This window comes from Equus quagga, chromosome 4 (genome assembly GCF_021613505.1).
Source record: "Equus quagga isolate Etosha38 chromosome 4, UCLA_HA_Equagga_1.0, whole genome shotgun sequence".
Classification (NCBI taxonomy): Eukaryota; Metazoa; Chordata; class Mammalia; order Perissodactyla; family Equidae; genus Equus; species Equus quagga.
In genome coordinates, this window is record NC_060270.1 from 142072510 (window position 1) to 142088600 (window position 16091).

General features: G+C 39.0%; 1 protein-coding gene across 1 annotated transcript in view; it reads left to right on the forward strand.

Annotated features, from left to right (window-relative positions):
• The first annotated feature begins 5687 nt into the window (after positions 1–5687).
• PTH2R (parathyroid hormone 2 receptor) overlaps positions 5688–16091 on the forward strand; it is a 40123-nt gene continuing 29719 nt past the window's right edge. Inside the window, exons 1-5 of the mRNA XM_046659790.1 lie at positions 5688–5753; positions 5854–5975; positions 11050–11147; positions 13103–13292; positions 14494–14647. Of these exons, the coding sequence (XP_046515746.1) occupies positions 5898–5975; positions 11050–11147; positions 13103–13292; positions 14494–14647 (520 nt within the window). The 5' untranslated portion in view covers positions 5688–5753; positions 5854–5897. The remainder of the gene's footprint in view (positions 5754–5853; positions 5976–11049; positions 11148–13102; positions 13293–14493; positions 14648–16091) is intronic.

Here is a 16091-nt window from a genome sequence, read left to right on the forward strand (position 1 = left end):
ATGTGTGATCCTTGGTTGAGAATTATTTGCTTTCAGCCTCTGAAGATATTATTTTATTTCTCCCCCCAGCTTCCATTGTTATTGCTGACAAATCAGTTCTCGGTCTGTTGGTGATTAGTTTTTTCTCTCTGGCTCCTTTTAAGAACTTCTCTTTGACTTTGATGTTCTGCGGTTTCACTGTGTCTAGGTTTGGGTTCATTTGATTTCTGGAGTCTGAGAATCTGTGTCTTTATTCAACGGTGGGAATGTTTTGCTATTTTGTCTTTGAAAACTTGTTCTCCCCTGTCCTCCTACTCTCTCCTTTTGGAACTTTAAATCTGCCAGTGTGGGATCTTCTCACACCACCCTTTGTGTCTTCATATCTTATATATTTCCCTTTTCTTTGTTTCTCCACTGATGTTTTGGTTAACTTCTTCAAATGTGTTTTCCAAAATGCTGATTTTTTGTTCGGCTTTGTCTAATGGCTGTTTAATCCATCCATTAAGCTAATTTTGATCATTCTATTTTTCATTTCCTGAAATCTTCATATTCAATTTTGATACTCTTGTATCTTCAATATCCTTTCAATCTCTTATTTTTTTTCTTAAACATATTTTATGTTCTGCAATTTATAATTCTAATATCCATGGGCTTTGCTTGTCAATGCTGACTGCCTCACATGGTGGCTTATTTCTTGTGTGCCTCATGAGTTATGATAAAGAACTCATGAGGTTCTCAAAGTGCATTCCTCCAGAGAAAATTTGTGTTTACTTCTGCAAGGTGCCTGGAGGAACTGGTGACCTAAGTCCACTTTAGACTAAATCTGGACCACACAGGAATGTCAGCTTGTGGTTAGAAATTTGCAGAGAAGAAGTTTTTTCTTCACTGTTCCTGCTCCAACTCTAAATGGAGCCAAGAGTAGAACAAGCCAGCCTCTTTCTAAAGGATGTTTTTGTTTCTTGTTTGCTCACTAAGAGAGTCATCTTCTGGATGTCCTGACCTTATACGGAGGTTTCAGTCCAATTTCCCAACAGCATCAGGCCTCAGGCTCATCTTTTGTTACCTGCACACCGTCAAAACCCAAGCTCTAAGCCAGCAGGTCAGCAGACGCCTTCATGTGGGCCCCAAATTCAGTGCTTGCTGACCCTATGGAATAATTTCTGGCCTCAGATTTGTTCCTTTAATTTATAGCCAGCTAAGCCATGTTTTAAGAGAGATAGTTTTTATATTAATCCAGCCCTTGTAGGCCACTTGTACTAGGAAGCAGTTCTCTGAATGGCTAGATCAATAGTGTCAGAAAAGAGAATCATCCATGCTACCTCTAAAGAACACTGAAGGAGCAACAATGCCATAAAGGAATTTATAAGGATTATTGTCTATGAGGGCTGAATGAACTGTTTTCTGTGAAGTCTCGTGAAATTTTGAGCTGGAAGATATCTCAGAGATGACCTAGTCCAACATTGTCATCTTCAGTGTCCCTTTGACAGTTCAACAAATATTCTGTGCACATGGTGTGTTTCTTCTGTAATAGACACTGGAAAAAATGAATCAGATTCTGCCCTTGCCCCTTGGAGATGATGATATGGTGAGGCAGGGAGACATCTTCCAGAGGGTGTGTAAGTTTAACGACAGAGGAATCACAACTGTGGAACCACTGAACAAGCGTCTTTATTCATCAGGGAAGGACTAGAGGAGACTCCCTGGAGGAATAATGATCTCAGCCTAAAATTAAAGAGATAGGAAGTAGATGTGTAGAGGAGGAAGAAGGAAGACCTTCCAGGCAGAGGGAGCAGGAAGGGCGTAGGTGAGCCTGTGTGAACCCGTCACACAGCACATGAGCTGCACGGAAAAGGAGTAATCGATCTGAGTGTAAACTTGTGGAACATCACAGGAGGGTGTGAATCAGGGGGACCATGTGGATGAAACATATTCAAAGAGAAAAGACACTTTCTTTGAGATCTTTCTCCATACAAATAGGATAGAATTAAATCTGGTCAAACTTTGGTCTATCTTTCAATGAAAATGTCTAATTATATGTAAATTGACTAAAAATGTCTTCATTTTATGAGTGTAAAAAACTGAAATGATGTTTTTAATTCACTAGCTAATTAAAGACCTTTTTATTTTCAAATTCTTCTAAAATTGAGAAATGCATATCAAAATATTTAGGAGTGAGCTGTTATCCTGCTCGCAATTTACTTTAAAATACTGCAGCAAAAATATATTAGTTGAAATAAATATGGTACAATATTAACAGCTGTCAGTTTTTGATGATGGATATATAATATTCTATGTTTATTTCTGAAAAAAATTTATAATAGAAAGAAAATAAAATTTTTCCTAATGACTATGAAAGAAAGAACAGGAAATGTGAATGCAAATGTCTGGCTATAGAACTATTCAAATGTTTAAAACAAAAACCAAAATATTATTGGTCCCAGCTCCACTTCACAAATGTGTGGTCACGTTGTGTTATGGGCAGCTGTAGAACTGAAAAGAGACAGAGTTTGAGTCTCCAAATTGTAGATTGTCCTATGAGCATCACATCCTGACAAGCTCACTAATGATTAGGTAGCCCTGGCTCACACAGAAGGTTACAGGGAATGCAATTAGTGGGGTTAATTTATAAAGGGAGATTGGTGAGTCATTTGGCGATTAATTAGTTTCTTGCTGTATAATGCAAGTAATTACTCACATAGGTTGAGAGATGATGATCAAAGACAAGATGTTAATTAAGATCTCTCTACTATCTGTGGAGAGCATGGCTTGCCCAGTCTTTTCAACATTTTGTGAATATTTATCATTATCTTTGTCAAAGAACCACTGGAGAGATGATTGTGATATACAGAAACATCATTTTGGGGGAGTATTGATCTTCTGAGTTTTGGGGGTATGCCTGTGTGCGTAGGTGTATGGGATGGTATCTTGCAGAGAACTAGAAAGCTGTCCCTTTTAGAGCATGAGGAAAAAATCAGCAAACTTTTTGATATAGCAGTTTAAAAACTACATAATTATAGAATAAACTGGTCGCTGGATTTCAGACTTGTATGAAGACCTTATTCCATCACATGACTAACTCTTGCCAGAAAATCTCACATGATGTTGCAGCATACGTTTCAGAGGGACAACTAGTTACAGGAACACAGGAACGTGTGCTGAGGTCCAGTTTGTGTAGCTGGTACAATTGATACCTGGCCAAGGATTGGACAGTCCAGATGAATAGGTGTGTGTGACTGTTAGAGACGAGGTGAATGGATGGGAAGCCACGTGGAATGGTACCAAGATGCAGAGGAGTGTCGAGGGAAAACTGATGAGAGGCAGACTCCTTACACTCTGTGTGAACAAGAAGGACCACAAACAGACAGAGAGCAGGTAATGGTGGGAAGAGGCCGGTGAGGCTGTGCACCAGGAGCAGGAGCTGGTGCCATGAGTTCCTGGGTTGCTTGTGATGCATAACGTGCAGGCTTTTACGAGCAAAGTGAGGCTGTTTCCAAGAAAACGTTTTCTTCTCTGAGGACAGTGTGGGCGAGGAGAGACCTTTTCCTTTCCTATTCCTTCAGCAATGCACAAAGCAAATCAAGTACTCGCTCCATGTGGTGTGCTGGACACTAGGAAGTTAATTTCAGGTTCTGGCTGAATTCTTTTCTGTAGAGAGCGGTCTTTGTGTGTGCTTCTGTTATGCTGACTATTCAAAACTGAACAGACAATTTGAAATCATGAACATTATTAGCTAGAACAGCAATCCTCTGCTACAGTTAGTGCAATTGGTACCTAAAAATTGAGAGAGCTATACTGGATGGTACTTGTGATGGCAGAGTAATGACCCCCCGAAGATGTCTATGCCCTAATATCTGGTGTTATCCTGTGTATGTTACATTACATGGCAAAGGGCATTGCAGCTGGTATTAAGTTTATGGACTTTACAATAGGGTGAATTACCCTGGATTATCTGGATGAGCCCAATGTAATCGCGTGGCCCCCTTAAAAGTGGAAGAGGAAGACAGAAGAGTGAGTCTGAGAAACGGAGAGTGAAAGAGACTCCAAACGTGAGAAGACTCGACTGCCTTGCTGACTTTGAAGGTGGAGGAAGGGGGCCATGAACCGAGGAATGCAAGTGGCTTCTGTAAGTTGGGAACAGCCCTCAGCTGACAGCCAGCAAGGAAATGGGGGCCTCAGTCCTACAACTGCAAGAAACTGAATTCTGTCAATAACTCGAATGAGTAAGGAAACCGATTCTACCTCGGATCCTCAGGAAGCAGTGCAGCCTGCCCAGCCCTTCATTTCCACTTTGTGAGTCCGTGAGCAGAGATCCCGCTGAGCTCATTGGACTTCTGATCTACAGAAATAATGAGAAAATAAAGTTGGGTTATTTGAAGCCACTAAATTTGTGGTAATTTTTCTGGTAACAGTAGAAAATGAATACAGCACTCATTAAAAGTCTCTTTTTGGGAATTTGGGGCATGACATGGCCGAGATGCTCTCTTCTTGGAAGTTCAGTGCACAGCTCGTGGGGAGGAGTCCTGAAGAGCCCAGTGTGGACGTTGACTGAATGTTTGTTAAGCCCCCGTCAGGCGTCAGGTGCTGTTCCAGGAACGTGGCTAATGCATGAAACAAAACAGACAAAACTCCCCACTCTCAGGGTCCTTAAACCCTGTGATTTAGGAAAATGATAATAGAACAACACAATACTGGAAAGTGATGAGAGCTCAGGTGAAAACTACTGCAGGAAACGGATAGGGAGTATTTGGGGTGCAGTTTTAAATGAGGACATTTTACTCAGAAGCTGACGTTTAGTAGAAATCTGTAGGAGATAAGGGAGTAAGCCTTGGGGCTCTCCAGGGGATGGCCTTGAATTCAAGGAGGAGCAGGAAGGACCTTGGCAGGAGCTGAGGTCGGGGATAAGCCGGGAGAGAGAGCAGATCCTGCAGGGCCTTCGGACACTGTGTAGATTTGGCCTTTGCTCAGAGTGCGATGGGAAGTCTTGGGAGGGTTGAGGGCTATTGTGTGAAGAACAGGTGAAAAGCGAGCAAGGATAGCGTCGGGGAGCGGGGCTGGAGCCTGTGGCGGTGCGGCTGGAGATGGGGCCTGGACGGTGGCGGTCCAGCGCAGGTGTGGGAAGGGGTGGGTCTGGATGGGTCTCAGCAGAGTAGAGCTTATGAGAATTTTCTCTGAGACAAGTGTCAGACCCAAAGAAATTACTAAAATTATTGGTAAAAAGGTAAACGCCAATCTTGGAGCTTACCCGTGAAGCTCAATTTGTTTCATGCATCATATTTTTTAACAGCAATTTAAAAAAATCCGGGGTAAAAATGTAGCTACAACTATGATAGTTGGAAGAACTTTCCTACAGAAGTTGTTCACAGCACATTTCAATTTTCTTCTGTATTAATTGCTCTAACTGCTATAACTCATATATATTAGAATCACGAAAATATTTTTAATTTGCACAAATCAAATGTACCTGTTAGTGGGCCTTTGATGATGCTAGGAAGATGAATTTGGGGATGTTTGCATCATGTTTACCCCATTCTACTTTCCCAAACTACCAATTTGCTTTACATTTTGCCACCTGCAGTGACCTGACGTTTTGTATTTTGAATGCATTTACTTTCTGGTTCCAGCTGCACTTTTGTTTATTGTGTTTTACTTTTTTTCCTTGTCAGATGGAAATTGTTTCCCAGAGTGGGATGGACTCATTTGTTGGCCCAGAGGAACAGTGGGGAAAATCTCGGCCGTCCCATGCCCTCCTTATATTTATGACTTCAATCACAACGGTATTGAATTTTTCTTGAGATGATTAATTTGGAACTTTCATTTCGTAATGGACTCTGAGGCACCTGAGCAGTCTCAGTGGTTTTCTTCATGTCTTTGCAGGAGTTGCTGTCCGACACTGTAATGCGAATGGAACATGGGATTTTATGTACAGTTTAAATAAAACATGGGCTAATTATTCAGACTGCCTTCGCTTTCTGCAGCCAGACACCAGCCTCGGAAAGGTAATGGTATTTTTGTATCTGTGAACCCCTGAGGGAAAGCAGAATAATGTTTTTATGTGATTCTTTTTTCCTTTTTCTTTTTTGAGGAAGATTAGCTCTGAGCTAACAGCCACTGCCAATCCTCCTCTTTTTGCTGAGGAAGACTGGCCCTGAGCTAACATCTGTCCCATCTTCCTCTACTTTGCATGTGGGATGCTGCCTCAGCAAGGCTTGCCAAGCGGTGCATAGATCCGTGTCTGTGATCCAAACCGGAGAACCCTGGGCCACCGAGGTGGAATGTGTGAACTTAACCACTGTGCCACCCGGGTGGCCCCCCGGAGCTTCCTTTCTTAACTTTCTTCTTTTCTAAGACGAGGCACTCCCACTTTGATGAGCTCGTTAGTAAGTGCTGACAGTCCTTCGGTTGTGGGTTTTGTCGCTGACAAGCTTCTTGGATAAAATCGGTCCATGTGAGGAGACTGATGGGTGCTCTGCAATGGAACTAGGCCCACAATGTGCTAATTAAAGTGCTTCAAGATAATTTAGATTTCATTGACAGAAATAAACATTCACAGCATTTACTGTACTCTGCGATCAATTTTTTGTACATTAAATGATGGCAAATGCAAGTCTTTTGCAACCTTTAAATGACCATTAAATACAATCATAGTTTTATTTACACTGAACTCCAATATCTTATAGTGGTTCTTTATGATTACTGTGTGGTCCAAGAATCAAAATAACTAAGGATGGTAATATTCCCAAGATCTGTACTATTTAGTATAAAAATGGCTTAAAAGTTAACTGAAAAATTTGAAGGGTTTTGCTAGCGTAAATAATTTTATCTACCTAACTAAAAATATAGAGTGTTTTCTATTTTTTACAACTTTCAAGCAATAATTTGAGGAAACTTAAGAAAACTAAATATCCTTTAGTAAGAAAACTGGATATCTCCTGAAGTTTCGATAGACCGTAGTGCAAAATGATATTACTTATTTATGAGGTATTAATTAGTAATGGTCATAATCAGAGTATTTGTATAAGGAACAAAAAGTGAAAACAAAATGTGCCTTTACAATAAATGCCACATCTTTATTGGGGAAATAAGACTAACTAAGATTTTTTTAAACATATATTATTTTGTTCTTAAATAATTTTCATATCATTGGCCTGACAAAATGAGATAATTACTTTTAATAAAAGAAGGACAGGGACTCGTATGATGGGCCACGAGGTTATTAAATTCTTCAGGTAGGGTATTTAAACAGTAGCATGGTGTAGAAATTACCATATAATATATCTCATGTGTAAAAACTATATGAATTTTTGGAAAGCAATTTAGCAATATATCTTAAGAAACACTTCAGAGGGGTCATATCCTTCAATCTTATAATTTTCCTTCTAAGATTCAAGCATAAGGATTTGGAATGGGGGAAACTGAATGGAAAAAATGTTCATTGAAATGTTAATTACTATAGTGAATAGTCCAAATAATTTAAATTTCCAATGAAAAGCTCATATATATGTATATTTTGTAAAGGGTTTGTGGCCTTGTGAAATTCTCTTGGTTTACAGTTAACTGAAAAAAAATCAGGTAATAAACTTGTATATAAATTTGGAATACAGTGCTCAAAACAATAGGAAATGATGCCTAAATAGAATGAAAAGAAATATGTGATGTATTTATAGTGTTTCTTTTTGTTTAATAGGAATTCAGGAAATTTTTTTTTCTCCTCCATTTTTTATTTTACACATTATCCAAAAACAGGTGGGAAAGTCTGCAGAGAAATGAAAACTTAAAGGAAAAGAACCATACTTACACACATCACAGTCAAATGGCTGTAAATCAAGGCATAAAGAGAATCTTCAAAGCAGTGAGAGGAAAGGGCAGGTTATATTCAGGGAACAATCATAAAAAAGATGCCGACTTTTACTTGGAAACAATAGAGGCCAGAATACAATGGAGTGACATCTTTAAAGTGATCATCTAGATTAAGATAAAAGCAGAATAATGATATTCTTCAGACAGAAAAAGTCTGAGAGAATTCATCTTCATCAGTACTGCAGCATAAGAAATGCTCAAGAAAATTCCCTAGACAGGAGAGAAGCGTGCCAGCTGGAAGCACAGACTGGCAGGAAGGAATGGGCAGCACCAGGATAGGTACACCTGTGGATAAAAATGACAGACTGAAGAACAAACAAAACCGTGTGTCTGTATTTATTGCTATAATTATATCTATCTTTATATCTATAATTTAATTGATTTAAAAGTTTATTGACTGCTTAAAGCAAACATAATAGCCTCTTATTAGGGTTTATAAATTGTGTAAAAGAAAATCTAAATGGGACAAAGGCTGGGGGAGCAAAATTGGGTACATGATTGTAAAGTTTGTGAAATAGTTCAATATTATTTAAATACAGGCTCTGATAAGTTCAGGATGCATAATCAAGTCTGTATAGTTAACTGCTAAGAAATAGCACAAGTGAAATATTAAGAAATACTTGATAGATCCTCTCTCCCAATAAAAGGTAACAAAGTAAGTACAGAAGAACATAGAAAAGATAGGACACATAGAATGTAAATATCAATGTGTTAGATTTAAACCTGCTGATAGCAATGATTGTGTTCGATGTAAATGGACTAAACATTTCACTTAAAAGGCAGAGATTGTCAGAATTGGTAATAAAAGTATGACTCAATTACATGCTGTCTTCAAGAAATGTACTGTAAATATAAAGATACAGATAAATGTAAAAATAAAAGGTATGTTGATATAAAAGGGTGGGAAAAGATATATGATGTGCATACTTTAAGTGTAAGAAAGTTGGTGTGCCTAAGTAGACTTCAAGACAAAGAGTATTACCAAAGATGGAGTGACATTTCAAAATAAAAAAAGAATCAATTTACCAAGATGAAATAACAATCCTAGATATGCATACATTTAAGAGATTCAAAGTACACACAGCAAAAGTTGTCAGAGGTAAAAGGAGATAAAGTCAAATCTCATCACAGTGGAACTTTTAAAATGCCATTCTTCAATAATTGAAAGAACAAGTAGACAAACCTTCCAGAGGATATCTGTCAAACAATTAGATTAAAATGATGTCTGTAGAATACTATACCCAATAACCACAAATTCACGTTCTTTTAAAGTACACTCTGAATGTTCGTCAAGATGGAACACGTGCTGGGCTGTGAAACAAGTCTCAATAAATCTTAGGATTAAAATCACGCAGAGTATATTCTCTGATCACAAAAGAATTAATTGAAAATCAATTAAAATAAAATATGTAGACAATACACAAGTAGTTGGAAATTGTATGATCCATGGCAAAAATCTGAAGTGAATAAATATGAAAACTCAGTATGTAAAAAATTGTGGAAAACAGCTAAGGCAAAGCTTAAAGGAAGATTTGTAGCCTTCGATGCTTCCAGAAAAGAAGAAAGGTGAAAATTCAATGATGAAAGTTTCCACATTAAGTTACGTAATGAAATACCTAGAGAAACCACCAAGAGCACTATGCAGAAAGATACATCAAAATGAAATTCTACAAAAGGTTGAAGTAATTCACAGGATGGCAGGAAAAACAACATATCAATATTATATTAAAAACAAATGGTCTAAATATACAAATTAACAGAGATTGAAAGAATCTGTTAAAACTCATGACCTATCTACATCTACATGTGTGCTATCTACAGGTTTGAAACTCCTTTCAAATATGATGATGTACACAGATTGTATCCATACCATGGAATACTATTCAGAGATGAAAAAGAAAAAATTTAATATGTACAACTCAAATGGACATTGAGGTCATTGCTCTGAGTGAAAAAAGCAGATCTCAAAAGGTCACATACTGGATGATTCCATTTATATAACATTTATGAAGTAACGAAATTATAGAGATAGAAAACAGAGTAGTGGTTACCAGGGTTAGAATGCTGGGGAGGAGGAGGGTAGGTGTGACGGTGAAGGGAGAGGTCAGGGGAGATCTTTGTGGTGATGGAATAGCCCCGATTCTTGACTGCAGTGATGTTTACAAAAATTTACATATGTGGCAAAATGACATGGAGCTATGAACACCGAAACTGCACCAATGTCAAATTCCTGGCTTTGGTATTTTAGTATAATTGCCTAAGATGCAACCAATGGAGGAAATGGGTGAAGGGGGCATGGGATCGTTCTTACTACTTTTTCCACTTCTTGTGAATCTATAATTATGTTAAAATAAAAAAAAGTTAAAGAGGAATGAACTATTGATTCATGCAGCAATATCAGTGAATATCAAAAACAGTATTTTGACCAAAAGGGTGTATACTGTGTAATTCTGAGACGTCTAAGAACAGTCAAGAATTGTGTGAAGTGTGCGAGCAGGTGCAGCTGCTCCGTGGTGACAGATGGGAGCAGCAGCTGCCTGGGGGTGGGGGTGGGGAGTTGTTTTCGACCAGCCAGCATCACAACAAGCTCAGTTTGTTAAAACGCATCACACTGCTCACTTAAAACTTGTCATTTTATTTCATGTAAACTACAGCTCAATAAAAAAGCTAAAGAAAACTAGAAATATTCCAAAAATGACATATGCTTTTTACCAGTTTCCTTTTAAAATACTCCTGTAAAGTGTTTTATTTACTCCAAATATCATGCTAGATATACAATTCCGGTTAGCTAAAATGAGCAGTACAAAAATACATGAAGTAAATGTTGCAGCATTTAATTTGGCCTCACACAGCAGGAGGTGCCAAATATTGTTATTACAGCTTTAACCTTGACTGGAAGTCAAGGATGTGTGATAACACATCACCTATCTCTAAACAGGTGAAAGCATGATTTTTAAGTTGATCTATATAAGATTACTAGTTCAAATTGCCTTTTTTTTGGTGAGAACGATTGTCCCTGAGCTAACATAGGGGCAATCTTCCTCCATTTTGCATGTGGGACCCCACCACAGCACGGCTTGATGAGCAGTATGTAGGTCTGAGCCCAGGATCTGAACCTGTGAACCTGGGCCACTGAAGAGGAGCTTGCGAACTTAACCACTACACCACCAGGCTGGCCCCTCAAACTGCTTTTCTTGACTCTCTCCCCTTCAGCGGGAGTTCTTTGAGCGCCTCTCCATCCTGTACACGGTCGGGTACTCTGTCTCCTTTGGCTCCCTGGTGGTGGCTGTGCTCGTCATTGGCTGCTTCAGGTGAGTGGGTCCACGCACTTCCTCCAGAAGGGACAGGGCTGTTTCTGATCCACTGAAGACACAGAGGTCTCACTCTCTGTGCCCCGGAAGACTTCTCCCAAATACAAGTTTCTGAATTTGGTCCAGTGTTATTACATTATTTGACTTTGACAATTTGTTTTTCATGAGAAATTCAAGGATTTTTTGTTGACGTTTAAAAACTTAAAGCATTGAAGCAGTATGAAACCATGAAGCCAAGGGATCTGCATGGCAGTGTGTTTTGTTTGCAGTGATGCAGAGCTGAATTGAATGAGTTGCAAAGATTTTCATTCATGACGTAAAGATTTATTTCATTTTTCCCAATGATTTTGGTGCCATTGGACAGAAATTCTTTTTAAATAATCTCCCAAATTATCTGATATCATATATAAAGAAGTAGTATTTATTGCTTTTGTTGTGGTTTATGTTTTATCCACTTAAATGTTGTCCAGTTCAATTCAACTTACTCTAAATCAACACAAAATTTTGCACACCAGTATGGAGATAAAGCAGTGAATGACGTGTGTAGCACGTTTACTAATGCTCATGATGGCTGCAGCTGGTGTGTGGTCCAAAGAGCTGAGAAACCAGTTCAGTGTGAGAAGTGCTGTGATTCGGGCGGGGTGTCCTGATTTGGGAGGACAGCGGAGGGAGAGGCAGGAAGACCTCCCCAATGGAGCGAAATCTCAAATGGCACATGAGTCCAAATAAGATTTAATCAAAAGAGGAGGCTGGGGGAGAGGTCAAACCTAAGTTCAGGTCAAGAGAAAGCGTGGAATACTTAGAATTCAGGATTTTGGTGTGGGTGAGACTGGAATGGTAAGCAGGGTGCGGAATGTCTTGAGGCCTGTGGATTACAAGGCATCTGAGGAGCCGTGAAGGATTTTCGGCAGAGGAGTGATGTGAATGTCACTTGCATCGCAAGGTGGAGTGAGAGCTGGTGGGAAGCAGACAGGAGCCCCTCAGCAGAGGCTGCGTAACCCTGGACGAGGGGTGTGGCCTGGCTTCAGGCAGTGGCACTGGGGCTTGGGGTAGAAATGGAAGATTTTGAGATATATTAATTAAGCTGATAATTTTAAGAGTTTAGTGCTAAATTATGTGTGGGAAAAGAGGGGTGAAGGTAGATGACATATTCAGAAAACTAAAATAGAGGATTTAGAAGCTAACAGAAACTGCAACTAAAAAAAGTTTTATATTTTGTTTCCTATTATCTTATAACCCCCTCTTCCTTGAAACTTCTCATACCTATTTCCTGGTTTTTCTCCTTCAACTGATCACTCTTTAATATACTGTCTGGTGTTCCACACATTTGTGTGTTTATTTATTTATTTATTTTTTTGTGAGGAAGATTGGCCCTGAGCTAACATCTGTTGCCAATCTTCCTCTTTTTGCTTGAGGAAGATTGTCGCTGAGCTAAGACCTGTGATGGTCTTCCTCTACTTTGTATGTGGGATGCTGCCACAGCACAGCATGGCTTGATGAGCAGTGTGTAGGTCTGCGCCTGGGGTCCAAACCCATGAACTCTGAGCCTCCAAAGTGGAGCGCACAAACTCAACCACTAGACCTCCGGACCAGCACCCTGAGCATTTCAGTTTTAATGATGTTTATCCCTCTTCAAGGTGGTTCTCCATTAGCTATTACTTTAGTATCTAGCGTAATATAATGCTATAGTATAAAGTAGCATAATCTAACACTGTGAAATCTGGATAAACATGGTAGCAGATCAGGATAAATTTGAAATTATTTCTCGAAAAGTTACATTTTAGTTTTTGATCCCAGTTGTTTCTCTTGGAAATATATGATAATGGGTTTCTATCTTTGTTAAAGTTTACTATGTTTTCCTCTTTTTTTGGGAGAAGTTTGGACTCATTTTTGTATTTTCTCTCCCCATTTCTAATTTTATCCAAATCTAAGTACTGAGTATTTTCTCCCCGTAGACGATTGCATTGTACCAGGAACTACATCCATGTGCACTTGTTCGTGTCTTTCATGCTGAGAGCTGCCAGCATCTTTGTCAAGGACAGCGTGGTCCACGCTCGCCTGGGAGCAGAGGAGCTGCAGGCCCTGATAATGCGGGACGGCCCACGGAGTTCCATGGAAGCACCTTCTGTGGACAAATCACAATACGTAAGCGTTTTCACCATTTTCTCTCATTATAGATTTGAATAAAATTACAAATAAGTAAAATTTTACAGTCCACTAAATGTGTTAATTTGTCTTATCTTATCTTTGAACTAACTGGAGTAGGTGACCAATTTGTACGCTGATATTTAGTACCTCAGCTCTGTCCTCCACTCTCACGCATAATCACTCATCATCTTAGATTGTTAAAAGTACTTGGGCTCTTTCCTCAAGGACATTCTGGGATGGGAACTTCAAAAAGCACGAGAATGGAATGGCATTTGATGTGTGGCCCGTGACAGCTGTCACATCTCACCACTTGCAGAAGTAAAAAGCCCACTTGCAAAATCAGAAGGTTGGGATTTGAAAGCCCATGACATTTAGTTCTTTTATTGTGGACTCAAAGACTTGTTCCATTGTGAGATCCCATGCCGCTTGATTCTGCTGTTAAATGTCCCTATGTTATTTACTAAATAGGATCACCCAACAATTCCGTCAATTAGAAGCATTATCACCTTTGAAGCAACATATCTGGAAGTTAGGTACTGTAGCTGGATTGTCGTGATGGTATGAATTAATGCCCTGGCTGCATCTGTGCCCTTTGGCCTGTGACTTTGGAGTCCCTGCTGATTCTGATTCTGGACTGGCTTTGTGACTTATTTTATCCAAGAAGTAGAAGTGGAAGTGACAGTGTGCCAGTCGAGGGTAGACTTCTGTGAGTGAGCCTCGCCAAGATTAGCTGATCCGGCCCAGATCAGCCGAGTCACCCAGCCAATCGATAGCAATCATAGATGTATTAAATGTTTATTGTTTTAAGCCATTAACTTTTGGGGCACAAAAAAGACCAGAATAAAATAAATTCATGGTAGAATGATGGACAATATTTCTTCTTCATGCTTTTCTGTACTTTCCTAATTTTCTCTGATGATCATGTATTATTTTTATAAGCAAGGAAAATTAAGGAAAAGTTATTTTTTATAACTTCTAAAGGAAAAATATTTAAAAATACAATCAAACCCATAGACTTAAAAATGCTATGTTAAAATAACTTTGTTCTGGTCTCTTTCAGCAGTTGAGGGCTTCCTATGTGCAAGAGATTTATTAGAGTATAAAAAATAAATGAAGAACTGCTTTTCAGTGGTCTGATGCTGGCATCTAGGCGCATCAGCAGCTCTAAAGTGATGTGATTCCGGTTTATTTGTAACAGGTTGGGTGCAAGATTGCCGTTGTGATGTTTATTTACTTCTTGGCTACAAACTACTTTTGGATCTTGGTGGAAGGTCTCTACCTGCATAGTCTCATCTTCGTGGCGTTCTTTTCAGATACCAAATACCTGTGGGGCTTCGCCTTGATGGGCTGGGGTAAGGCCTCCCTGTCGCTTTCCTTAAACCACATCAAGCGTTTGAGGGCTTTCTGTGGTGCCTGTCATGGCGTTCTTTCCGCCATTTTCCTGGTATAACTCTTCTCCATCTTTATCCCTCCTTCTCTCTCCTTCCTTGTTCATTGGGGAAATTGTTAAGGTCGAGTCTGTAATCCTCCTGTTGGTAACAAACTTTCCACGTTTAACTCACAGTTAGTGTTCTTGGGCCAGATTCTTGAGAGGTTCCTTGGCGGAAATATAAGAGAACATATTGTTAGTCACACACGTTTAGAACGGCTATGCTTCTTTTTTATGATGTCAGTGTCCTGATTTAGCAATAATTTCATCCTAGAAATTTTGATTTTTGAATTTCTAAGATAAAATGACACATCTTTGATTTGTATTTCTAGGTTGTGTAATGAGAATGCCAGAAAGGAATTTATGACTATCTTGGCTACATTTAACAACACAAATTACAAACTAATTATGTAGACTTACCATTATCTTCTGGAATGAAATAATTGAAATTACTTTGGCACAAGAAATTTAAGAAAAAGGATATTCAGCTCACATTCCAAAAATGTCTTATCAGTGCCAGAAGGATTACTGGACTAGACACTAACTCAGCAGGCTGGGGAGAAAAGGACATGGTTTGTTTGTTAAAATTTAAGAGAAATTGGGGCTGGCCTCATGGCTGAGTGGTTAAAGCTCCACATGCTCCACTTTGGTGGTCTGGGTTCATGAGTTTGGATCCCAGGTGTGGACCTACTCCACTCACCAGCCATGCTGTGGCAGCGTCCCACATACAAAGTAGAGGAAGACTGGCACAGATGTTAGGTCAGGGCTAATCTTCCTCAAGTAAAAAGGGGAAGATTGGCAACAGATGTTCACTCAGGGCCAATATTCCTCATCAGAAAAAAAAGAAGGAAAACCTAAGAGAAGCAAAAACTCATATATGGTTAAAATGAAGTCTTGAGATTAACAACTGCAGATCTTAATTGCTATTTTAATATCCAAATTATGAGGTGCTCCGCACAGGAAAAAAAAAATAACTAAGTGGCTCAAGATTAAATTTGAGAGGTTTTCCTCCAAAATAATGATATTTCTTTGCTTGTTTTGCCTTAATATTGTTTTAACACTTGAAAATGTAAAGTAAGGAGTTTTGAATTTCCTGCTGATTAAATAATATCCTTTAAGAAGACAAAGGGTCAATTTACTGTAACATCTCATTTGTTGTGAAATAATGATGGTTATGAATAAAGTTTTGCTTCTGAAGGCAGGTTGTCTATTTTAAGGGTCTCCCTTATCTTTGACTAGCAGTTACTAAAAATAAAAAAGACATATTTTAGTTTTTAGGGTACTTTGGAAATTTTCTCAACAGTTTTTGGTAGTTTGCCTTCTAATCAAAGTTGTATCTGAGTACTCATGTAGTTCCTAGACGTTGG